The sequence below is a fragment of the Oncorhynchus gorbuscha genome, linkage group LG14, assembly GCF_021184085.1.
Source record: "Oncorhynchus gorbuscha isolate QuinsamMale2020 ecotype Even-year linkage group LG14, OgorEven_v1.0, whole genome shotgun sequence".
Taxonomy (NCBI): domain Eukaryota; kingdom Metazoa; phylum Chordata; class Actinopteri; order Salmoniformes; family Salmonidae; genus Oncorhynchus; species Oncorhynchus gorbuscha.
In genome coordinates, this window is record NC_060186.1 from 31,529,832 (window position 1) to 31,557,395 (window position 27,564).

Below are 27,564 nucleotides of genomic sequence, written 5' to 3' on the forward strand. Positions count from 1 at the left end.
AGTGGATTTGGATGTTACATCCTGTAAAAGCATACCACAATGAGGATATGTGTTTACTTATAGCTTCCTGTGCCAACCGGAAGTGCCACACACACACAGCTTGGACGGAGGGACACATTGGGGTGCGTAGAGACAAACAGTGCCTGCAATATAGTTACCTTTGTTCGAGCTAAAAAAGAACCGTCAGACATAGAGTTCTGAAACTTTAGAAACCTGTTCTAGACCTCAGGTCGATAGTGCGTGGTGAGTAGGCTCTAGAAGGTTCTCGGACCGAGAAACAGCCTCGTACATTTGCAATAACTTCAATTCATTATCGCATCACGAAAATGTAGACATTTAGAAATGTCCCAGAGTCGCAAGACTAGGTGCATTGCGACCGCCTCTGCCCATATAGACGGACCCCAATGTTTCTGTCCGATAGCTCATTCAAGGACCCCGTAGCAAGGCATGGAAAAAAGTGGATGTTCAGCACCAATTAGGGTCTTGCTCGGGCACCAAATGACCTATCGAGCCGAAACTTGGGATTCGGGGTCGCCTCAGCTAGGGCTACACATAACGTCAGAACTGGACACGCAGCTAGAACGTAACTACGTGTTTTACGTTTTTATTATGGTTTGAACAGAAGGCGTTGTAAATTTTGGGCCAGCTCTGAAGTATGTGATAGTTGGCTTCTAAACGAGTTGGAAAAAGTGGGTGTGGTGTCAGTTTGTATCAGTTTGGTGTCAGAATAATATCTAATTGACTGATGGACGGTGACTTGCTGGTGACTTTTGTCCATTTGCAATATGTTTAAACAGTGAGGTACCATCACCAAAGTGACATTCTGAAATCAACCCCAACAAGTGATGGAGAGGAACCAGAATGATTTGGCATTTTCAAATCTTTCATATTTCATTTGGACATTTCTTATGGCATTTGGCCAAAAAAAGTGACTTGACTGACTTCCTATGAAATCATATTGCAAATGGACAAAACATATGCCTTATGCACAAGTAAAAAAATAAAAAATAAAATGATAATAAAATTGGAAAATAGTATATTCATACAGTTCTTACACATGAATAATTGACAAAAAAATAGAAAGTATTTCGAAAAACGGTCCAGAAAGCACTTTTTTAAGGGGTGATACGTTTTTGGAAAAAAATTCACATTTTCGACTTTTGACTTCCTATGAAATCCTCTTGTAAATGGAGAAAACATGCCTCATGCACAAGTTTAAAAAATATATATAATAAAATATGACTAAAGTATGTTGATACAGTTCTTATACATGTGTAATTGACACAAAAATCGAAAGAATTTTGAAAAACGGTCCAGAAAGCACTTTTTTAAGGGGGTGATAAGTTTTTGAAAAGATGTTCAGTTTTTCAAAATTTTACTTTTGGATGTTGACTTGTGTTACATTTGCAATATGAAAAGCCACGGTGGAGCGCACTCACCACCTGTTGGATTTTTAAAGTGTTACACTTGGCATTTGCCATATGGCATTTGCAATCAACTTTGAAATAAACAACGCCGAATTGAGTGGTACTGGACACCGTGTATATGGTTTGTCCAGTGCCAATGACTTCCCATTAATTTTTGTACATTTCAGGGGGGTGTTCCCTTAGGAAGGGAGGAGAAAAATGAAGTCGTGGTCAGATTTGCCGAAGGGAGGGCGAGGGATGGCCTTGTATGCATTGCAGAAGTTAGAGTAGCAGCGATCCAGAGTTTTACCAGCACAAGTGCTACAATCAATATGCTGATATAATTTAGGTAGCCTTGTTCTAAAATGTTCTTTGTTAAAATCCCCAACTACAATAAATGCAGCCTCCAGATATATGGTTTCCAGTTTGCATAAAGTCCGGTAAAATTCCTTGAGGGCCATTGTGGTATCGCCTTGAGGGGGGATATGCACGGCTGTGACAATAACCAACGAGAATTCTCTTGGGAGATAATACGGTCGGCATTTGATTGTGAGGTCAATTCTCGGTCAGGTGAACAAAAAGACTTGAGTTCCTGTATGTTGTTACAATTACACCATGAGTTGTTAATCATGAAATATGCTACCCCAACTTTCTTCTTCCCGTAGAAATGTTTATTTCTGTTGGCGTGACGCACAAAGAATCCCGGTGGCTGTACTGACTCAGACAGCATATCCCGGGAGACATGTTTCCATGAAACAGAGTATGTTAAAATCCCTGATGTCTCTCTGGAAAGCAAGCCTTGACTGGACATTAGCAAGTAATATACTCGGAAGCGGTGGGTGGTGTGCGCGCCTCCAAAGTCTGACCAGAAGGTCGCTCTGTCTACCTCTTCTGTGGCGACATCGTTTTGGGTCAGCCTCTGGAATCAGTTCCAATGACCTGGGTGGTTCGGACAAAGGATCCGCTTCGGGAAAGTTGTATTTCTGGTCATAGTCCTGGTAAGTTAACGTCGCTCTGATATCCAATAGTTCTTCCCGGCTGTATGTAATAATACTTCAGATGTTCTGGGCTGACAATGTAAGAAATAAGGGAAAAAATATGTAAATAAAACAAAATACTGCAAAGTTGCCTAAGGACTAGAAGCGAGGCGGTCCTCTCTGTCTACGCCATCTGACATTGGGAATGGGTGAGGTCAGGGGTTGAGGTGAATTGGTTGGAAAGATAAGGGAAGGAGGGAGGGAAGCATGTGCAGAAAGAGGCAGAGGAATGAGAAGTGAGTGAGAGTGAGTGAGAGAGTGAGCAAGAGAGCGCTGGAGGCCAACCTCACATCAATTTGCAGCTGAGCTGTCTCCTGTCTGTCCTTGATGTTATGTCATTGAGAGGAGTTTCTGAGAAAGCAGACTCAAAGAAGGCAGACTCCTTGGTAGTGTATTAGGAAGTGTATAGTATTAGCCTTGGGAGCTGGGTTGTAAGGGCGACTCCTTGGCAGTGCATTGGGTACAGCACAGTACTGGCAGGGTTTCTCATGGCTGGGTGTTGGCAGGCTTTCAAGAGCTTAGCTTTTAGCACGGCCACTGTTTCTATTCACACACACTCCTCACAGGAATCCAGGGCACGCAAACTGCACAGTACAGGCGGGAAAACCAACACAAAACACTCATGCATACGGTCAGGTCCAAAATGATTGGCACCCTATTAGCAAAAATTGAGATTGGAGAACACATTGGGAGGAATTTTAAGAGCATTCCTCCATTCAGAATATTTCCAGATCCTTGATATCCTTTGTCTGTGCTTATGGACTGCCCTCTTCAATTCAAACCAAAGGTTTTCAATGGGGTTCATGTCCAGAGACTGATATGGAAATAAAGCTCTTTGGCCACGCACACCAGTTGTGGATTTTGCGTAGAAAAGATGCATATGCAGAAAATAATCCCATACCTACTGTAAAATAGGGTGGTGGAGCTTTAACGTTATGGAACTATTTTGCTTCCACTGGTCTTGGGCCTTGTTAAGGTCAACGGCATCATGAACTTTACCCAGTCCTGGGACATTTTAGCCAAAAACCTGGTTGCCTCTGCCAACCGTACATACAGTTTACACACACACTGTGCACAAAAATAATCATAATACAAACATCTGTTTATTATCTTTTTATTTGTAAACATAAGAAATACAGCATGAACTTCATCCCATTCCATACTATTTCCCCACTTTTCCATTGTCATTTGAGACACATTTGATACAAGTTATTTTTTTCACACATTCAGACAGACATATTATTCATGCTATGATACATCCTTCAAGAGCCGATCTTCGAGTGTGCATTTATAAGTGACTGTTCCTTGGTGTTTCCCATCCCAAATCTACACTTATAGATGCACACTTGAAGATCTGCTCTGGATGGACTAGTAACAGCATCGCAGAAAGTTTGAAACACCAACTTTTTTCTTTACACACCAATGTAAGACAAAGAGTGCATCACAAATGACATTCTATATGGCCCTGGTCAAAAGTAATGCACTACACAGGGAATAGTATACTATTTGGTATACAACAAAGGGGTTGATTGTGAATTGGTCACTACTCACTAGTGTCGCTCTCTGTCTCATAGTTGTTTGTGTTTGTCTGTCCCGTGCTGCCTCAATAGAGAGACGTAGAGGCGTATGAAGGAGTAAGAGACTCCCAGAGAGCAGTACACTGATGTCACCAGCAGGGGCACGAAGGGCAGGGTATGCTGCCACGGCGACAGAGGATAAACAACCTCGCAGAGGATCTCTACGGCAACCAGGCCCAGGAGGTAGGTGGTTTCCAGAGGGTTAAGGAGGGAACCCCTGTAACAGAGTTAAGATCGTTGTGTAAACTCACACAGCTTGAAACAGTTTCAATGGTGCAACTGGCTAGTACATTTTCAAATGGGCGGTCACATGTACCTGAGACCAATACTGGTAAGGATTTGTGAGCGAGGAAGCTATGATGTTAAGCAGCACACAGTGACACTGGTTATACCAAGATAGGAGCTAATTGTGCTCTGTAAAAAAGCAGTGCTATTAGACAGGACCCAAACGCAAAAGGTATTGGTAAACATGAATATTAACTAAACTTATTTGCAGATTATCTCCTGATATACCTGACCAATATTGAAAACTCAATGCCTTCCCTTGCTAAAAATATTTTCGGAATACTCTAAAATCTCAGAATATAAAATGAACGTAGAAAAAAATTAAATAACGGCAATAGGAAAAATAAAAATAATAACTCATGATCTACAGCAAATCCTTGAAGTCGACCACAAACAAAAAATATATAAAGATAACTTTATCCCATTACTCAATAATATGAAAGCAGATCTATTTTAATGGAACAATCTTCCCATACATTTTACAGGTAGAATAAGCCTCTTCGGAAAGACATAGCTCCCAAAGTTTTGACAATTATCCTTGGTAATACCAATTACCCCACCAAAAACATCCTTTAAAAAAAGTATACCTCAGTCATAATAGACTTTATATTGGCAAATAAAACGCATAGAATAAAAACAAAACATGTTCCCATCTTCCTAAGTCTGAGGGTGGTTTTAACTCGCCACCCAAGGCTTGCAACATATAGTTAAAAGCACAAAAGACGAACAGTAGGAACATATTGAAGATATGCTCATCCACAGAATATTTTCACATGTCTATTTTAGGATAAAGTTAAGAACATTAACAACTTCATAGTTAAAAACACTATAACAATATAACAATATAACAATATGAAAGAAAATAAAACAGTTTCTACAAGAACCAATATCACTCCCTTAAAGCACAACCGCATGGAACAATCCTGGAATAGAGTTTCAGAATTCACTGATAAAGTGGTCCATATGGAAAACTAAAGGCATAGAAATGATTTGATTTGACATGGAAAACTAAAGGCATAGAAATGGTAAATGTCTTGGTAATAGGAAATACATTTATTTCCAATTCAGAATTAAAAAGCAATTTGGACCGACCAATGTAGATATTTTCAAATACATGCAACTTAAAACTTTGATATCACGGAATTTCGATTTGAAATATTTTAGGCAGAGTAATCTTGAGGGAATCCTATGAGTCAGAAAAGGATATTCAAATGATAGATAAGACATACAAAACCTTGCAGAGAGCGTATCCAACTGACAACCTCTAAGAAAAAAATATAAACTTAAAAATAACTGATATTGGCAGAAGATAGAGGGAATGTTGGAACATAAATAACTAAATTACGGTTAACTAAAATGTACTCTTAATCCAGTATAAACTAATTTATAGAATGTATTATACAAGAGACAAAATTTACAAATTCTACAGCACAACGACAGTCATGTCTTAAGTGTAAAACTATCCATGATTCAATAATTTATGCCTTTGTGGAATGCTATGAAGTCCAAAAGTTGGCTGTCAGAAGTATTACAATGTAAATTAACTTTTAATCTGTCGGTCTCCATATTTCAAGACATGGCATATGAGGGTGCAGTGAGATACCCAATGGGTTGGAAACTACTTTTCTCATCAATCATCTTGAAAAAACATTTACTTAAAAACTGGAAAGGTCAAATGCTTTGTTATTTAAATGTTGAAAGGGCGTGGGCGATGGAGTGAAGCAAAATGGTGCAGTTTGAGGCCTTGTGATGCGGGCGCTGGAAATGGGGATGTGAGCAGATGGGTCTGGGCAGGTGTTAGTTATGTCCTTGATGTTTGTGTGCATTTGTATGCTGTTGTTTGTATGTGTACAGTATGTTTTGTATTGTTTGAATAAAAAATAAATAAAACAAAAGCAGTGTTCTCTGATCGTGGTCCCAGAACTCACAGGGCGTGCAGAGTTTGTTCTAGCACTTACACACCTGATTGAACTGTCAACTAAACATCAAGAACAGTGGTCTAAAGTACTAAAGTAAAAATACTTTAACTTGGCCCGAATGCATATGTAACAGTATACCTTCCGTCCCTCTCCTCGCCCCAACTTGGGCTCGAACCAGGGACCCTCTGCACACATCAACAACAGCCACCTCCGAAGCATCGTTACCCATCATGCCACAAAAGCCACGGCCCTTGCAGAGCAAGGGGAACCACTACTTCAAGGTCTCAGAGCAAGTGACGTCACCGATTGAAACGCTATTAGCGCGCACCACCACTAACTAGCTAGCCATTTCACATCGGTTACACATAAAACATCTTAAGTGTCTCCTTTAAGGAATTATTTTTCCGTATACCGGGGGAAATGTAAAAGGGTGTTATATAAATCCCTTCAAACATTTCCTTGGGTAAGGGCATCATTTAGGGGTTTCACGGTAGTTTGAAAGCATGTACAGCAGAAAAAGTATCTGGTTACCATGGAGACTTCTTATGGCTGGGGGGTTGTATTGAGTAGCTTGGATGAATAAGGTGCCCAGAGTAAACTGCCTGCTACTCAGGCCCAGAAGTAGTAGATTTGGATAGAAAACTGTTTGAATGATGTCTGAGTATAACATAACTCATATGGCAGGCAAAAACCTGAGAAAAAATCCAACCAGGAAGTGGGAAATCTGAGGTTTGTAGTTTTTCATGTCATTGCCAATGAATATACAGTGTCTATGGGGTCATATTGCACTTCCTAAGGCTTCCACTATATGTCAACAGTCTTTAGAACCTTGTTTGAGGCTTCTACTGTGTAGTGGGGGCGAATGAGAGCTGATTCAACCAGAGGTCTGCCAGAGTGGCATGAGCTGATCACGCTCGCACACGTGAGAGTGACCTGCGTTCCATTGCATTTCTGAAGACAATGGAATTCTCCAGTTGGAACATTATTGAAGATTTATGTTAAAAACAGTCTAAAGATTGATTCTATACATCGTTTGACATGTTTCTACGGACTGTAACAGAACTTTGACTTTTCGTCTGGACCTAGTTGATCGCGCCTCATGAATTTGGATTACTGGGCAAAACGCGAACAAAAAGAAGGTATTTGGAAATAAATGATGGACTTTATCGAACAAAACATTTGTGGAACTGGGATTCCTGGGAGTACATTCTGATGAAGATCATCAAAGGTAAGTGAATATTTATAATGCTATTTCTGACTTCTGTTGACTCCACAACATGGCGGTTATCTGTTTGGCTTGTTTTGTTGTCTGAGCGCTGTTCTCAGATTATTGCATGGTGTGCGTTTTTTGTTTAAAAAAAATGAAATTTGACACAGCGGTTGCATTAAGGAGAAGTGTATCTATAATTCCCTGCATAACAGTTGTATCTTTTATCAAAGTTTATTATTTCTGTAAATTGATGTGGCTCTCTGCAAAATCACCGGATATTTTGGAACTACTGAACATAATGCGCCAATGTAAACTGAGATTTTTGGATATAAATATGAACTTTATAGAACAAAACATACATGTATTGTGTAACGTGAAGTCCTATGCGTGTCATCTGATGAAGATCAAAGGTTAGTGATGAATTTGATATCTATTTCTGCTTTTTGTGACTCCTCTCTTTGGCTGGAAAAATGGCTGTGTTTTTTGTGTGACTATGCGGTGACCTAACATAATCGTTTAGTGTGCTTTCACTGTAAAGCCTTTTTGAAATCGGACACTGGTGGGATTAACAACGAGTTTATCTTTAAAATGGTGTAAAATACTTGTATGTTTGAGGAATTTTAATTAATGAGATTTCTGTTGTTTTGAATTTGGCGCCCTGCACTTTCACTGGCTGTTGTCATATCGATCCTGGTAGCGGGATTTCAGCCATAAGAAGTCAATGAACATCTCCTCAAAGATATATATTTATTTTGGGAGATAGCAAAATAGAACTTCTACATTTAAGACAGGAGAAACAAATGGATTCATAAGATAATAAAATACATTTCTTTGACTTTTTCTCAACTTGTTTATATTACTTTCTGGCACGACAAGATAGGGCTGACTTACTGCCCCCTTTGGAGGAATTGCGTGCCCATAGTAAACAGAAAAAAAATCTGTCCAAAATTGCTAATATATGCATATAATAATTATAATTGAATAGAAAACACTCTAAAGCTTCTAAAACCGTTCAAATTATGTCTGTATGTAAAGCAGAACTCTCAGGGCAGCCATTCTCCCAAACTCTCTCTTGTCATCAAGAAAGTTGGGCCAACTTTGACGTCATCGCCCCCACCCTTCCCAAGCAGCTACAGATCTGGGAACAGTTTCTATGTCTTCAGCGCGATGTCTGCTTTCAATGGGGCTTGTCATTGTGAGAATCGCGCGCTGCCTCTACTTTTGGCGGGCTGAAACCTTCAGGTCATGCGAAAATACATGCACTTTGATGCGTGCGCCGGGTCCAGAGCTCTCTTTCTTCCAGGGTTGACCAAACGACGTGTGTTTGTCTGTTCGAGCTAAGGATTGGTTTGCGTGTTCAGAACATGTTAAAGCTTGATTCTGCACTTAGTTTGACCAGTTTCGTCGACATATAATATGTAATTTTGAAGTTTAGATGCGCATCCACTAGAATTTTGGCTGCATTTCAGACGGAATTTGAAGTGTTTGATAGCCCAAAGACAGACATGAAAACCAAACGCAGTTTTTGGTAAGTATGACTACTTCCACGGCTTATGATCGAAGAACATCAAAGGTAAGGGAATATTTATGTGGTTATTTTTGTGTTTCTGTGGAGTCCAACATAGTGGAGACCATAATGCTAATGTGTGAGCGCCGTCTCATATTATAGCCTAGTGAACGAATTCTGTAACTTTAAAAATAAATGTAACACAGCGGTTGCATTAAGAAGAAGTGTATCTTTCTAACTATATGTAGAACATGTATATTTAGTCAAAGTTTATGATGTGTATTGCTCGTTATCTGATGTTATCTGCCGGAGCTATCGTCATTTCTCCGGACATTTGAGTAGCATTTTTTTAACATTGCGTCATTGTAAACAGATTTATGGATATAAATAGCATATTATTGAAAAAAACAAATGTACTGTGTAACATGTCCCTATTACTGTCATCTGATGAAGATTTTCAAAAGGTTAGTGAATTATTTTTCTTTGAATCCTGCGTTTGTTGATTGCATATTTTGTTCAACTTGGCTATTCAAATTAGCTGTGTCTTTGGTGGTTTGACATAAATATGTGCTATGTTTTCGCCGTAAAACATTTTAGAAATCTGACTTGCTGGCTGTATGAACAAGGTGTTTATCTTTCATTTGAGCTATTGGACTTGTTAATGTGTGGAGGTTAAATATTTCTAAGAATATTTTTGCATTCCATGCGCCACCGTTCCAGCTGAACGTGGGAGGGGTCGTTCCCAAAAGGGAACCCTACCCCGTCAACAGGATAACTTACGGAGTAGGTAGCTAGCTAGCCAGCTATCTTTGAAGCCATGATTTGTGCACCTTCCATTGTTTAGCTAAGTAGCTACCTAGCTAGCTAGGTGTTTTTATTTTGAAAATAGGGCAGATGACAGCAACATTTACCTCCATAAATGTTGTTTATATTGATATCCATACTGAATGAAGCACTTAAGGGACGTCATGGACACCCATAACTTTTCACTTAATTTAAGGGGGACATTTTCCTTAAACTGACTTAAAACTTTTTCCTTCAAAGTTAAGAAAACTTTATAGGTAAAGATAAAAAATAAAATGTACTTAAAATGTTTTATGGAACAGGCCCCTGTGCTTTGTTATTTATATTTTTTTTAACAACTTTTACTTCACGAGATTCCTAAAGAAAATAATGTATTTTTTACAGCACACCCAAAAGGGCTTATTACATTTTGAATGCTTAGCAGGACACATAATTTATTATTATTTTTTAAATGGTGCCAACTGGTTTGCTTAATACAAGGAATTTAAAATGATTTATACTTTTATTTTTGATACTTTAGAATATTTTAGCAATTACATTTACTCAAGTAGTATTTCACTGGGTGACTGCCACTTTTACCTCATTCATTTTCTATTAAGGTATCTTTACTTTTACTGAAGTATGACAATTGGGTACTTTTTCCACCACTGATCAAGGACCACCTTGACTGAGAGCATTACAAATGTATAATGATAGTTAGTTGTCATCATCTTGACATACAGTGCATTTGGAAAGTATTCAGACCCCTTCACGTTTTCCACATTTTGTTATGTTACAGCCTTATTTAAAAATCGATAAAATAAAAAAAGTTTCTCATCAATCAACACACAATACCCCATAATGAAAAAGTGATAACAGGTTTTTAGATTTTTTTTGCACAATTGATTGGACATGATTTGGAAAGGCACACACCTGTCTATATAAGGTCCCACAGTTGACAGTGCAGAGCAAAAACCAAGCCATGAGGTCAAAGGAATTGTCCGTAGAGCTTCGAGACAGGATTGTGTTGAGGCACAGATCTGGGAAAGGGTACCAAAACATTTCTACAGCATTGAAGGTCCCAAGAACACTGTGGCCTCCATCATTCTTAAATGGAAGAAGTTTGGAACCACCAAGACTCCTCCTAGAGCTGGCCGCCCGGCCAAACTGAGCAATTGGGGGAGAAGGGCCTTGGTCAGGGAGGTGACCAAGAATCCGATGGTCAATCTGACAATTTAATTTAATCAATTTTAGAATAAGGCTTTAACGTAACAAAATGTGGGAAAAAAACAGGCGGTTCTGAATCCTTTCCGAATGCACTGTATGTATCAATACCACCAAAAATCTACTCTAACACGCAAGTTCACCCACCTGAACAGTTTCTTTAAGGAGGTGAAGCTGTAGAGCGTGAACAGCAGCATCAGCAGGACTTTGATGGGAAGCTCTGTGACAACAAAGATTGAGAAACAAACATTAAGATCCTAATCATACAATATGAAATTTCTAATTGCAAATAACAAAATGCCTTCTCAGAGGGAGCCCAAATGGCTCCAGTGGTGGCTAGTTGCAGAGGCTCTTACCTGCTGCAGTGAAGAGAAGTGGAAACAGAGAGTAATGCCCCGTGGTGGTCAGCATCAGGAAGATCCCAGCATCCTCTCTGCTCTCAACTGCTAGTATGCTGCCAAACAACAACACAAAACCCATTACAACAGGAAGAGGAGCTGTACAATAAAGACGTAACCAACTATGCCACAGGGTTGTATTCATTAGGCACCAAACGGAAGAAAATTTACTGAAACAGGGAGGGACGACCAGCGATTTCCAATAAGAAAGCCCATTATAATTTTCAGTTGCTAAACGCTTTGCTACAGTGTGCCCCAATGAATATGACCCAGTTGCTATCAACGGGTCAATGATAGCAGAATCTGATATCAGCATGTCAGCAGTTCACCTGAAGGGCAGTATGGCCATGAGGATGGCCTTCTCGTGGACATGCCAGCCGAACATGAAGGAGCCCAGGGCACAGACCACCAGGCAGCGCAGGAACCCCCGGGCACCACGCGGACGACACCAGATACTCAACACTGCAGGCTGAGGGGGGTGGGGGACAGGAAGAGAGGGGGGTATATTTTAACCTTTTACTTTAGGCTGGTGCACATTATTCTAAATATATATAGTACCAGTCAAAGGTTTGGACACACTTACTCATTCAAGGGTTTTTCTTTATTTTTTTACTATTTTCTACATTGTAGAATAATAGTGAAGACATCAAAACTATGAAATAACACATATGGAACCATGTAGTGTCCAAAAAGTGTTAAACAAATCAAAATATATATTTTATACTCTTGAAAGTAGACACCCTTTGCCTCGATGACAGCGTTGCACACTCTTGGCATTCTCTCAACCAGCTTCATGAGGTAGTCACCTGGAATGCATTTCAATTAACAAGTGTGCCTTGTTAAAAGTTAATTTGTGGAATTTCATTCCTTCGTAATGTGTTTGAGCCAAATCAGTTGTGTTGTGACAAGGTAGGGGTGGTATACAGAAGATAGCCCAACTTTGTAAAAGACCAAGTCCATATTATGGCAAGAACAGCTCAAATAAGCAAAGAGAAACGACAGTCCATCATTACTTTAAGACATGATGGTCAGTCAAGCAGGAAAGTTTTAAGAACTTTGAAAGTTTCTTCAAGTGCAGTTGCAAAAAACCATCAAGCGCTATGATCAAACTGGCTCTCATGAGGACCGCCACAGGAAAGGAAGACCCAGAGTTACCTCTGCTGCAGAGGTAGTTCAATAGAGTTAACTGCACCTCAGATTGCAGCCCAAATAAATGCTTCACAGAGTTCAAGTAACAGACACATGTCAACAACTGTTCAGAGAAGACTATATGAATCAGGCCTGCAAAATTGTAATTATTTGCCTACCTCCTCATGCCTTTTGCACACATTGTATATAGACTCCCCTTTTTTTCTACTGTGTTATTGACTTGTTAATTGTTTACTCCATGTGTAACTCTGTGTTGTCTGTTCACACTGCTATGCTTTATCTTGGCCAGGTCGCAGTTGCAAATGAGAACTTGTTCTCAACTAGCCTACCTGGTTAAATAAAGGTGAAATAAAAAAATAATAATAAAAAAATGCTCAAATTGCTGCAAAGAAACCAGTACTAAAGGACACCAATAAGAATAAGAGACTTGCTTGGGCCAAGAAACACGAGCAATCATCTGAGGAGCCTAAATTTGAGATCTTTGGTTCCAACTGCAATGTCTTTGTGAGACGCAGAGTTGGTGAACGGATGATCTCCACATGTGTGGTTCCCACCGTGAAGCATGGAGGAGTAGGTGACTGTGCTTTACTGGTGATACTGTATGTGATTTATTTAGAATTCAAGGCACACTTAATGAGCATGGCTACAACAGTATTCTGCAGCGATACGTCATCCCATCTGGTTTGCGCTTAGTGGGACTATCATTTGTTTTTCAACAGGAAAATGACCCAACACACCTCCAGGCTGTGTAAGGGATATTTGACCAAGGAGAGTGATGGAGTGCTGCATCAGATGACCTGGCATTCACAATCACCCGACCTCAACCCAATTGATATGGTTTGGGATGAGTTGGAACACAGAGTGAAGGAAAAGCAGCCAACAAGTGCTCAGCATGTGGGAACTCCTTCAAGACAGTTGGAAAAGCATTCCAGATGAAGCTGGTTGAGAGAATGCCAAGAGTGTGCAAAGCTGTCTTCAAGGCAAAAGTTGGCTACTTTGAAGATTCTAAAATCAAAAATATATTTAGATTATTTTAACACTTTTTTGGTTACTATGTGTTACTTCTTAGTTTTGATATCTTCACTATTCATTTAGAAAATAGTAAAAATAAAGAAAAACCAGTGAATGTGTAGGTGTCAAAACATTTGACTGGTACTGTAGCTATTATCTGTTCAAAAACAACTGCATTATTACATGGACATACAGTAGATTAAGTTTGTTTGGTTGGGCTGGGGTTGGTGTCACGTCTGCTGCTCTCCCCCCCCCGTTGCTTGAGGGCACCAGGCTGCCCTGCATCACTCACTCCTATCATCTATTACGCACACCTGCCTTCCCTCATCACACGCATCAGTGATATTGGACTCACCTGGACTCACTCATCTGTTTGTTTCCTCCCATATATTTGTCAGTTCCCTTGCTCTGTTCTCCGCTGCTGCATTAATTGTTTTTTGGTTTGTGTTACCTGTTTGCTAATGCTGTTCCTGTCTCGTTCCATGTCCGTTATATACAGTTGAATTCGGAAGTTTACATACACTTAGGTTGGATTCATTAAAATTCATTTTTCAACCACCTCACAAATTTCTTGTTAACAAACTATAGTTTTGGCAAGTCGTTTAGGACATCTAGGACATCATCATTTAGGACATCTGTGCATGACAAGTAATTTTTCAAACAAATGTTTACCAACAGATTATTTCACTGTATCACCATTCCAGTGGGTCAGAAGTTTACGTACACTAAGTTGACATGGCCTCTAAACAGCTTGGAAAATTCCAGAAAATTATGTCATGTCTTTAGAAACTTATGATAGGCTAATTGACGTCAATTGGAGGTGTACCTGTGGATGTATTTCAAGGCCTACCTTCAAACTCAGTGCCTCTTTGCTTGACATCATGGGAAAATCAAAAGAAATCAACCAAGACCTCAGAAAAAACATTGTAGACCTCCACAAGTCTGGTTCATCCTTGGGAGCAATTTCCAAATTCCTGAAGGTACCACATTCCTCTGTACAAACAATAGTATGCAAGTATAAACGCAATGGGACCACGCAGCCATCATACCGCTCAGGAAGGAGACACGTTCTGTCTCCTAGAGATGAACATACTTTGGTACGTTCAATCCCAGGACATCAGCAAAGGACCTTGTGAAGATGATGGAGGAAACAAGTACAAAAGTATCTATATCCAGTCACATGAGTCCTATATTGACATAACCTGAAAGGACGCTCAGTAAGGAAGAAGCCACTGCTCCAAAACCACCATAAAAAAAAGCCAGACTACAGTTAATGACCGGCTATGAAAAGCCAACTGACATTTACTCCTGAGGTGCTGACTTGTTGCACCCTCGACAACTACTGAAAGAAACCGATTTGAAGACAACAAGTAATGACATCACTGTGCACCAATGATATGACCACTGTTTCATTGATTGACTGTATTTTAACCCAATGACCACTGATCGTCTTGAAATCTAGCTGATTAGATAGCCAATGAGCTGAGGTAAATGGCAATATGCAATGGTTATGTGTTGGAAGACCAACCCATGTAGTAAGCTCCAGCATATTACACGCAGCATTGTTTGGTAAACGCACAGATTCAGCTGTTTATATATCAATCAGTATGGCGACTAAGTCGGGGAAAGCTAAATCGAAGTCTAGATATACAGGTGTACACACAATTGTGGAAGAAATTGATCGGAAAAGTGAGACAGAGATTGTTGTAGGACGACTCATTTAGCGATTCCCAAGTGGAGCAATATTTTTTGAACGGAGAGGACATGTTTTGGACTGGTAAATTCTTCTCATGCTAATGCCCTTGTTTGAAATTAATAAAATAAAATGTGATTTTTTTTATATTTTAGAAGCAATATATAAAAATGTAATGTAATGAAATGTGAGATGCGTGTGTCTGCCGCCCCACCCCAACCAACCCACATGAAATAGCCTATTTGAGGCTGTTGAGGGCCCACAACAATGGCCAAAGTGAAATGGAGACAGTAGTTACAGCTGGTCTGTTGTAATATAATAAAGACAGTAGATCTAGCTGGTCTGTCATAATATAACAGAGACAGTAGATCTAGCTGAAATGTCATAATATAAAATAGACAGTAGATCTAGCAGGTCTATAATAATATATTCAACCTTATGTTCCCTGTACTCATATATATCTGTTTATTATACCTGTTGATAATCACTTTATAGCAGAAAGAGACTGCTATGGCACCTGGCATCAGCAGCACAATATTGTGTAGAGCTTTGGCAAAGTGGGTGGGGTTATATCCTTCCTGTTTGGCCCTGTCCGGGGGTCTCATCGGATGGGGCCACAGTGTCTCCTGACCCCTCCTGTCTCAGCCTCCAGTATTTATGCTGCAGTAGTTTATGTGTCGGGGGGCTAGGGTCAGTTTGTTATATCTGGAGTACTTCTTCTGTCTTATCCGGTGTCCTGTGTGAATTTAAGTATGTTCTCTCTAATTCTCTCTTTCTCTCGGAGGAGGACCTGAGCCCTAGGACCATGCATCAGGACTGCCTGGCATGATGACTCCTTGCTGTCCCCAGTCCACCTGGCCTTGCTGCTGTTCCAGTTTCAACTGTTCTGCCTGCGGCTATGGAACCCTAAACTGTTCATATTTACTCGAGGTACTGTTCTGTTGCATCCTCTACAACTACTTATTATTATTTGACCCTGTTGGTCATCTATGAACGTTTGAAAATCTCGGCCACGTTCTGTTGTAATCTCCACCCGGCATAGCCAGAAGAGGACTGGCCACCCCTCATAGCCTGGTTCCCCTCTAGGTTTCTTCCTAGGTTTTGGCCTTTCTAGGGAGTTTTTCCGAGCCACCGTGCTTCCACACCTGCATTGTTTGCTGTTTGGGGTTTTAGGCTGGGTTTCTGTACAGCACTTTGAGATATTAGCTGATGTACGAAGGGCTATATATATATTTTTTTGATTTGATCGAGGACTGAGGGTCTTCCAAATATTGAAAGTGTGTAAATAGTTACCCATGTTATTTTGTAAATGTATATATATTTTTCTTCATATTTTGGGGGGTTGTGTTAGAATTTTGCCATTTTGCATATAGTTATTTGTTTCAAAATGTATACCTTCACCAATTTGGCCACTTGGGTACATTTGGGCTACTTGTGTGGGACACCTGGGTGACTTCATGATAAATGTCATGTAGCACACTCATTTTGGAAGTTATCATTCTGAAACTTGACACAAGTACTGTTGCCCTCTTATGTTTTTCACTGAAATTGTCCGCATCATCCTATCTGAATGTTTGTTTTATCTTGTTCATTTTAAAGATGATACAGCAATAAAAAGAAAAAAACGTATGTTTTATCTAAACCAGATCTATTGTGTTATATTCTCCTACATTCAATTCACATTTACACAAACTTCAGTGTGTTTTCTTTCAAATGGTACCAAGAATATGCATATCCTTGGTTCTGTGCCTGAGCTAGTCAGTTAGATTTGGGTATGTCTTCAGGCGGAAATTGAGAAAAGTAGAGGGTAACTCTAAGAGGTTAAACCTCCGACTTCAACTGTATTAAATGTGTACCTGCTTCGTCTCTCCAATGTGTCAGTTGGAACCAAAATTATTTTCCAATTGTTTCTTTCTGAACAGAACCATTATTATTTTTGTTCTGTTCCATTGTTCCGACTTGTAAAATGAAGTTCTGAACCGGTCCCAACCCCAAAAAAGCACAGGTTTATATGGTTCCTTTCAGTTCCTTTTTAAACCTTTGAAATCGTCATTAAATTACTTCACCAACCAGTGCGGATAGAGAAGCTTGCTATTGGGCTACCTAGGCTATAGTTTTTTACAGGCACGATGGTGTAGTGCGCGAGATGCCAATGAAATTTTGCGGGTGGGGAGAGAGCGAGAGATGGTGGAGGGTGAGGCATGGGTTGAAGCGCTGGTCACCTTGTTATGACATGCATTATTTGAATTAGGCCCACATAATTATACCTACGGAGGAGCGGCATCTATGGAGGAACTTTGAATGTCTTTGAACTTCCTAGAGTTGGCTTAACGTTGGACCAGAAACTAGCTAGCTAACAAGCTTGTGTGTTCAGCGTGGCACCCAAATTAAAAACACGTCTTACCTTTTAGTAGTTAATAAATCCAATGTGAAAAGTGATAACTATAGTATCCGTAACTAGAATTGAATACATGAATATATTCCTCTTTAAAAGTAAAAAAAATATCTCCCTAATTTCTGAATCACGCTTATAACATCAGCTTTTGGAGGGTGCAGGTTGTCTACACATGCACACACACTGGCAAAGATTTTCAGCTGGCAGGCAGACACAGAAAATAGGTGCCTTGTTATGTTCTTCTGTGGGACTGAAAAAAATGCCGGGAACGTAAAATAATGTTATTAAACGGTTCCCATTCTTTTAAAATAATGGTTCTGTTCCGGAACAGTATAGCTAGATCACTTTCGTTTCCGGTTCTGATTCTGTTCCTCGAAAAATGTCGACCAGTTTTTGATTCTGTTCCCTGAACTGGTTCCAACCCCTGGTCTTTAGTGGTGATTCTGAACAATTTTAGCCTGAGATGATGCTCACCATTATGGAGAGCAGAGTGCAGATGAGTGTGATGGAGGGAGAGACGGAGGGGAGGATGGAGTGCTGGAACTCCTGCACCAATCCACCAGTCATTGAGGCTTTGGGAAGCTTTGACACATCCAACAGCTTCAGACGCACACCTGAGAAACACACCAGCCATTAAACCCCTGTTAAATCCCCTCAAATACCTTCAAACCGGTAATATTATTCCATGAATCGGTGACTCTCCAGCCCATAATAAATACAAATACTCTCCAGCCAATTAATATGCTACTTTCTAGCAATCCAACATTTTCTCTGACAACCCCCTATTGAATTTGGCCTTTACTACTATATCCCATTGAAACACATTCATAAATTTAAAAAAACAACATCCACATTTTTTTCCCCTAAGAAACAAGTTATTGCAGTGTCTAGGAGATATAAGAAAGCTCAATAAAATATATGTATATATTTTTTTTTACAGTATTTTACCTATTTTTTTGGTTAAGCACAAAACTACTTCCATACTTCCATTCATTTTTTAAAACTGGTACCGGTTACTTTCAGACGAGTCCCCTTTCCACAGTGGGGTCACATTAGTTTGTAGCCCAAACAGTTTGGATGCTGCAAACAGAAGTTGGCACATCGACCGTACCAGATGAGTCCCCTGACACTTGTGGGGGTCGCAGAGCAAAACGGAGACCCCCATTGTGTTCGTGAGTCATAACACTACAGACGTTTTTGTGAGAAGACCGATTTTCGAGATGTCTCATGGTCTGACGAACACCGCTCTAGCTCTGCCACCTTTCACCGCAGATGCGGTGCGACATCTGAAGTTCGACTCTAGGGGGTTAAATCGACTCTAGGGGGTTAAATCATAATGCATAAGATTATATGGACAGGGAGGACCTGATCCTAGATCAGCACTCCTACTCTGAGGCACTTTGTGAATACGGGACCATACTGAAGTCCTAGAGAGAGTAAACAGTGCCTTACCCAGCACAGACAGAGCTTTATCCACCATGTTGTAGAGGGCCCAGACGTTAGGGGCCCAGTAGGCGTGGCACAGGCCCCTCTTAAAGGGGAAGAGTCTGGAAAGGACCTGGGGGAGTTGGCCCTGAGAGAGAGAAATTAGTCACTAAACTATCCCTTTATTAAGACACCAGCAGATACCCAATCACATTCACCAGTACATTAATTATTTGACCTGGCTCAGTGCATCACTAATACAAAATAACTGACAGAGCAGTTAGATAAAATATATTAACTTTTTGTTGTACTTTATGTCATCTTTATTTTATCAGATTCATACTGAGACCAAGGTCTCTTTTACAGGAGCCCTGAATTATATCAATTACAGAAAACACACACATCAATAAAATACAAAATGCAAACAGAAAGAAAAACATGGTCATAAAAAACAAACACATTCATCAGTTATAAGGTACTCAATCAGCTTTCTGAATTCCCCTAGAGGCACCAAAACATCACATTTATGAACGATTTTAAGATTTCTTACACCTTACTGGTGGAACAAACTAAAAGCTGATTTACCTAACTCAGAAGAGACCAAAGGAATTTCCAGAGTTAGCCATCCCGAAGACCGGGTGGGTAACTCGTATGTCTAAAGTTTAGTAATGATGTTAGGTACAGTGGGCCTTTTTGTAAACGGCTTTATAAATGAAAACAGCAATGTATCAACTTACGTGAAATCAAAGAGGGCCAACCAACTTTCTGGTAGAGAATGCAGTGATGAGTACTAAAATTCCCGCTTGTAATAAACCGCAGGCACTATAATAAGCTGCATCTAACGGCTTTAATGAAGTGGCAACTGCGTTCATGCAGATGATGTCGCCATTGTCTAGCACCGATAGGAACGTCGACTGAATAACTACTTTCTACTATTTAGCGAGAGCCAGTACCTAGTTCTATAGAAGCCCAGTTTTATTCTTAGCTTCTTTACGAAGCCATCAACATGCTTTTTAAAAGACAGCTTTTTATCTATCCAGACTCCCAGATATTTGTAAGCTGGGACACAATCAATATGTACACTATGTATTTTTTGTGCTCTAGAGAACAACATATACTTACTTTTACCTGCATTCAATACAAATTTCAGGTCAATAAAGTTTTTCTGTAATAAAATGAAGGCAGACTGTAGTTCAGATAGATCCTGGTCAACCGTGGGGGCAACAGTATCAACAGTATCATCGCTTACAAGTGCAGGTGACAACTTTTTACAGACAAGTCAATATTGTTAAAGTAAACTGTCAAAAATACAGGACCCAGAATCGACCGCTGTGGGACACCTTTCGTAATATCCAGGAAACCTGATTTAACACCATCAGTATATAGAACTCAATATGCATCTGTCAAGTCATTTTTAAACCAGTTACATGCAGCCTGGTCTAGGCCAATTGGGGAAAGCTTCTGAATTAGCAGTGAGTGATCAACAGTATCAAAAGCATTTGACAGGTCAATGAAGAGGGCAGCACAATGTTGACTTTCATCCATACTGTTAACCACATAATTTATAACTAGGGATGCAGCAGAGATCTGGTCTAAAACCCGACTGATGTACATTTAGAATACATTTCAAAGACAAGAAATATCTTGGCTGAGAATGAATTAAGGATTCTAATATTTTAGCTAGGCAAGAAAGTTTAGAAATAGGGCAACAATTATTTAGGTCACAAGGGTCACCATCTTTGTGAAGGGGGCTTACATAGGCCGCCTTCCAAACCTTGGGGATAGTACCAGATATAAATCGGCAAAATATGGGTCAATGATTCAGCAATCAGGGGGGCAGAGAGCTGCAGCAAAAAATATAAGGGGTCGAATTAGCTTCCAGAAAACTACATTTTCAAAAAACAGACCAAAATAAATAAGTTTTAAACTATTTCAAGTTTTATATTGAAAGTCAGTGTTTTTTCTTTTTCTTCAATAGAGTGAGAAAGGGCGTGAAACTATGGTTTTTCGTCACACAACATATTTTAGTATGATTTCATCAAATGACAATAAAAGTGCAATGCTATTTGGCTAGCAGCCACACACTACATGACCAAAAGTATAAGGACACCTGCTCGTCGAACATCTAAAAAATAGGGCTACGGTTTCCCTTCACTGGAACTAAGGGGCCTATTCCGAACTATGAAAAACAGCCCAAGACCATTATTACTCCTCCACCAAAAACTTTACAGTTGGCACTATGCATTCGGGTAGGTAGTGTTCTCCTGGCATCAGCCAAAACCAGATTCGTCCGTTGAACTGCCAGATGGTGAAGCGTGATTCAACACTCCAAAGAATGCGTTTTCACTGCTCCAGAGTCCAATGGCGCGAGCTTTACACCACTCCAACCGACGCTCGTCATTGCACATGGGGTTATTTTAGGGCTGCTCGGCCATGGAAACCAATTTCATGAATCTCCAGATGAACATTTATTGTGCTGATGTTGCTTCCAGAGGAAGTTTGGAACTGTAGGGAGTGTTGTAACCGAGGACAGAGGATTGTTAAATGCTACACACTTCAGCGGTCCCCTTCTTTGAGCTTGTGTAGCCTACCACTTCGCGGCTGAGCCGTCGTTGCTTCTACTTTCCACTTCACAATAACAAAACTTACAGTTGACCGGGGCAGCTCTAGCAGGGCAGAAATTTTACGAACTGACTTGTTGGAAAGGTGGCATCCTATGACAATGCCACGTTGGAAGTCAATGAGCTCTTCAGTAAGGCCATTCTACTGCCAATAAAAGTAGAGACTCAGAGCTAGAAAATGGTATATCATACATTACAGTTAAGAAACAAAGGGAAAGTAATTCTTTGAACGTTGATAAACTTGTAACCCCACTTTTGAGAAAATGGCCCTTGAATATTTTGGTACGTCTATCGACATGTCTGTATACAGTTGTCACAGTGACATCATGAACGTCATCATGAACATAATTGGCATAACTAGTGTATTTTAACACCAATAAACCCACCCGTTTGAAAATGAATTTAGTATATGTCAATCTAGCAAACCAGGCAAATAAAAGCAACTTCATGAAATAAAACATAGTTTCTAGCTTGTTAGCTAGCTAGCTAGTGATAAGTTTAAGGCTCCAGAGTGGCGCAGCGGTCTAAGGCACTGCGTCTCAGTGCTTGAGGTGTCACTACAGACCCTGGTTCTATCCCGGGCTGTATCACAACCAGCTGAGATTGGGAGTCCCATAGGCGGTGCACAAATGACCCAGCGTTGTCCGGGTTAGGGGAGGGATTGGCTGGGGTAGGCCGTCATTGTAAAATAACAATTTGTTCTTAACTGACTTGCCTATTTAAATAAAAGGCTAAATAAAGTAAGCAGGCTAGCCAGTTCAAATAATTAACATATCATATAGCTGACAATGTCTTAACTTTAGCTAATTTGTATTCATTATTACAGGAAAATAAACTCACAACAAGATAATTATTTACAAGTTAAATGGCAAGCTAATTACAGAAAAAAGCTTACGTTTGTGAGTGACTAAATAAACCTGGGCATTCCACTGGAGAATTTTACAACTTGGACACTGTCTCATTGACCTAACTTTATATCCTTTATTATAATTTTTTTGACACAATTTCGATCGTCTCTTCGCTGCAACTCCCCAACGGGCACAGGAGGAGAAGGTTGAGTCATGCGTCCTCCAAAACATTTCCCGCCAAACCACGCTTCTTAATACCCGTCCACTTAACCCGCAAGCCAGCCGCACCAATGTGTCGGAGGAAACACTGTTCAACTTATACCGGAAGCCACTATACCCGGAAGCCAGCCGCACCAATGTGTAGGAGGAAACACTGTTCAACTTATACCGGAAGCCACTTTACCCGGAAGCCAGCTGCACCAATGTGTCGGAGGAAACACTTTTCTGACAACCGAGGTCAGCCTGTAGGCGCTTGGCCCGCCACAAGGAGTGGCTAGAGCGCGATGAGCCAAGTAAAGTCCCCCCGGCCAAACCCTCCCCTAACCCGGACGACGCTGTGCCAATTGTGCACCGCCCTATGGGACTCACAATCACGTCCGATTGTGAAACAGCCTGGGAACGAACCTGGATCTATAGTGACGCCTCTAGCACTGTGAAGCAGTGTCTTAGACCGCTGCACCACTTGTGAGGACCCTAACTTTATATCCTAATTTGACATCGGCGCAGGTCATGTTGTTCTTCACATTACCGTCTCTGGTAAACACACACAACATCAAACCAACTAGGTTCAATGTTAGCTAGCTAGCTAACATTAGGTTTAAACTAGCAAGGCAAATGGATCTGAGATACAAATAACATTACTACATAGACCATACACGTAATGTTAGCTAGCGAGTAAGTCAGCTAACGTTAGCTAGCTAGCTAAGAGTATGCTTTAACTTGCAATGAAAACCACTTTCTGATCAAATTAGAAACTTACAATTTCTGAAAATGTAGCAAGCTAGACTCTCTTACCTGTATACATAAATGAACGCTTCTCCCTTGCTGTCACAGATGCCATGGTTGCCCTTAGTTTGAGGATGTTATTCGGAGACAGGTGTTTTATACAAAATCCTTCTGTGTTCTCTTTTCGACTCCCTGTGCATTTGCAATGAGACGCCTGAATTTTCTCCATCTCCTTAGCTATCATACTCTGCTTCCATCGGCCATTCCACTGATTTCAAAACTCGGTCCTCCAGAAAGTGGAGTGCACTTTTGCAGTTTTTCATAATATCTTACAAAAAAGTTGAGTTAGAAAGGATTATCTACACATATTGAGCAGCTAATGCTAGAGACAGAAGCCTGCTACATGGCAGACCAATCCGAAATCATCTCTTGGCATGTCCAGCCCATCCATTATCTCAGCCAATCATGGCTAGCGGGAAGGTTCCTGTCTTTTTCCGTGGGTAAACCAACTAGGCTCGTAAATTAATAATTGTATTCGTATTTACAGGTGGCATACAAGTTTGTTATTAAGGCACATGTAAGTTCACATATTCCAGAAGGCATTTCTGCCCAAAAATGCATTTTAATGAAATGCCTCTTGTGAACTAATGACACGCGACATACGCCTAGTTTCCTGAAATGAGTCACATTTTAGATGTGCATTTACAAAATGCAGCAAGTTTGTTGTTTTATCTTTCCTTTTCTGGGTGAAAAATGCCAAATCCTGCATTAATGCGAACCTGACAGAGGTAAAAATAAACATAAATGGTATCTACATCAGCATGCTCTGCTAGAATTCTGCTGTTGTACTGACAGAGTACCTACTGTACCATAGCAATGAACGGACCAAAGGACAGGGCGCCGACAGAGATCACGATAGATCCCAGAGCTACCAGACGAACAGGACTGAAACTGCTCCATCTCACAGAGCCATCTGAAGGAAACACACAAGAGAGAGGAACAGAGTGAATAGACTGTCTGGTTGGATATAAAATCTTTGATCAGTGAGGTTATTACAATTATATTATCTTATTATTCAGAATCAAATTCATTTGAGATGTCATCAACCTGTATTCACGCTTACTGTTACCCAGGTAACATATCTGGTGTTTCTCCTGAAAATGTTCCTTTTCTGTTTTTCACCCAACAGCTAACTCTTGAGTTAACCTGTGTAACCTGCTAGCTCTGGTGTTATCTCTGTTACCTGTGTTGTCCTTGGTGAAGCAGTAACTCCGCAGCAGGAAGATCCCGTAGGCAGGAGCAATGTACAGGTAGATGTGTTTCAGGTTCAGGAGAACAGTGAAGAGCAACGCCCCCTCCAGGTGTCTGCCCTGCTCAACCAGAAATAATGTCATAAAATAGCTTCAAATGGCTGTATGAAAAGACAGTAATCAGCTTATTTTAAAAATCCAGACGGATTACCAAGGCGGGTACTCAGAGCATGCACTAACCAGGTGGCAAGTGTCTTCACTGACATTTTCAACCTTTCCCTGACCCAGTCTGTAATACCTAGATTTTTCAAGCAGACCACCATAGTCCCTCTGCCCAAGAATGCCAAGGGAACCTCTCTAAATGACTATCGTCCCATAGCACTCATATCTGTAGCCATGAAATGCACTCCAAGCTCATCACTAAGTTAAAGACCCTGGGACTGAACAACTCCCTCTACAAATGGATCCTGTCTTCCGGACAGGTACCCCCAGGTGGTGAGGGTAGGCAACAACACATCCGCCATACTGACCCTCAACACGGGGGGCCTTTTAGGGGTGCGTTCTAAGTCCCCTCCTGTACTCCCTGTTCACCCACGACTGCAACACCATCATTAAGTTTACCGACGACACGACGGTGGAAGGCCTGATCACCGACGATGATGAGACAGACTATAGGTAGCAGGTCAGAGACCTCGCAGTGTGGTGTCAGGACAACAACCTCTCCCACAATGTAAGCAAGACAAAGAAGCTGATCATCCTCAACTAACCGGTGCCCCCGCACATTGACTCTGCACCGGAACCCCCCTGAAAATATTGTTATTTTTAACTGCTCCTCCTTAATTACTTGTTACTTTTATCTCTTATTAGTATCCATGTTTTTTGAAACAACACTGTTGGTTAGGGGCTTGTAAGTAAGCGTTTCACTGTACGGTCTACACCTGTTGTATTCGGTGCATGTGACTAATAAAATTTGATCTACAGGAAACAACGGGCCGAGGACGCCCCTATTCACATCAACGAGGCTGTAGTGGTGCGGTTCGAGTGCTTTAAGTTCCTCGGTATATACATCACTAAGGACCTATTATGGTCCAATCACACCAGCACAGTTGTGAAGAGGGCACGACAACACCTCTTCCCCCTCAGGAGGCTGAAGATGATCAGATTATCAAGAAGTTCCACAGCTGTACCATTTTTAGCATATTGACTGGTTGCATCACCGCTTGGTATGGTAACTGCTTGGCATCTGACCATAAGGCACTACAGAGGGTAGTGTATCCGGCCCTGCCATTTATACTAGGCGGTGTCAGAGGAAGGCCCAAAAAACTGTCAAAGACTCCAGCCACCTAAAGACCGCTCTCCCTGCTACCGCATGGGAAGCGGTACCGGAGTGCCAAATCTGGGACCAAAAGGCTCCTGAACAGCTCCCCAAGCCATAAGACTACTTGAACAGTTCATCCAATGGCCATCCGGAGTATTTGTATTGACCTTTTTTCGTTGCACAGACTCTCTCTCACATACTTCACTGCCATCTAACACACACACACTGCTGCTACTCTGTTGAGCTATCCTGATTGCCTAGTCACTTTTACCCCTACCTACAGTGCATTCAAAAAGTATTCACAACCTTTGACTTTCCCCACATTTTGTTGTGTTACAAAGTGGGATTCAAATGGATTTAATTGTCCTTTTTTGCTCAATTATCTACACAAAATACCCTCGAATATCAAAGTGGAAGAATTCTAACATTTGTAAAAAAAAATAATAATAATAATAATAATAATAAATATATATATATATATATAAAATAAAAAAACAATGAAAAATAAAACATTAATATATCTTGATTAGAAAAGTATTCAACCCCCTGAGTCAATACAATTATTGTTGTCTCTGATGGGGAACCGTATTTAGGTAGCCTGGGTTTCACTCTGTATTTCGTGGGTGATTGTTCCCGTCTCTGTGTAGTGTTCACCAGATAGGCTGTAATAGGTTTTCACGTTTCGTTTGTTGTTTTTGTATTTATTAAGTTATTTCCGACTCTCTTTCAACAAACGAACGCTGTTACAGAATCACCCACCACACACAGACAGAGTGGCGTAGTAACAGGCAACGACAGCAGGAGCAGCGAAATGAGGATGAATTATTCGGAGAATGGACATGGGAAGACGTGTTGGATGGCAAAGGTTGTTACACTTGGGAGGAGATACTGTCAGGAAGAGATCGCCTCCCATGGGAACAGGTGGAGGCACTTAGGAGAGCAGAGGCAGCAGGAGATAGGAGCCGACGATACGAGAGAACGCGTTTGGCAAGGAAGCCCGAAAAGCAGCACCAAAAATTTATTGGGGGGGGGCTCAGGGGGCTTACAGGGAGTATGGCTATGCCAGGTAGGAGACCTGCGCAAACTCCCTGTGCTTACCGGGGGGCTAGAGAGACCGGGCAGGCACCGTGTTATGCTATGGAGCGCACGGTGTTTCCAGTGCAGGAGCATAGCCTGGTGCGTTTCATACCAGCTCTTCGTATTGGCCGGGCTAGAGTGGGCATCGAGCCAAGTAAGGTTGGGCAGGCTCGGTGCTCAAGAGATCCAGTGCACCTGCACGGTCCGGTCTATCCAGAGCCACCTCCACACACCAGTCCTCCGGTAGCAGCTCCCCGCACCAGGCTTCCTGTGCGTGTCCTCGGCCCAGTACCACCAGTGCCAGCACCACGCATCAGGCCTACAGTGCGCCTTGCCTCTCCTGTGCTGCCGGAGCCTCCCGCCTGTTCAGCGCTATCAGAGCCTTCCTCCTCTACAGCGCTGCTGGAGTCTCCTGTCTGTTCAGCGCTATCAGAGCCTTTCTCCTCTCCTGCGCTACCGGAGTCTCCCGCCTGTTCAGCACTTCTA

General features: G+C 41.1%; 1 protein-coding gene across 1 annotated transcript in view; it reads right to left on the bottom strand.

The window, feature by feature from the left end:
- Window positions 1-3,543: 3,543 nt before the first annotated feature.
- The window catches only part of alg8 (ALG8 alpha-1,3-glucosyltransferase), a 32,947-nt gene continuing 8,926 nt past the window's right edge, over window positions 3,544-27,564 (bottom strand). The window contains exons 6-13 of the mRNA XM_046297775.1: window positions 24,677-24,803; window positions 24,303-24,406; window positions 19,047-19,167; window positions 18,069-18,208; window positions 11,676-11,815; window positions 11,305-11,402; window positions 11,096-11,168; window positions 3,544-4,237 (exon numbers count right to left, since the gene is read on the bottom strand). Of these exons, the coding sequence (XP_046153731.1) occupies window positions 4,012-4,237; window positions 11,096-11,168; window positions 11,305-11,402; window positions 11,676-11,815; window positions 18,069-18,208; window positions 19,047-19,167; window positions 24,303-24,406; window positions 24,677-24,803 (1,029 nt within the window). The 3' untranslated portion in view covers window positions 3,544-4,011. The remainder of the gene's footprint in view (window positions 4,238-11,095; window positions 11,169-11,304; window positions 11,403-11,675; window positions 11,816-18,068; window positions 18,209-19,046; window positions 19,168-24,302; window positions 24,407-24,676; window positions 24,804-27,564) is intronic.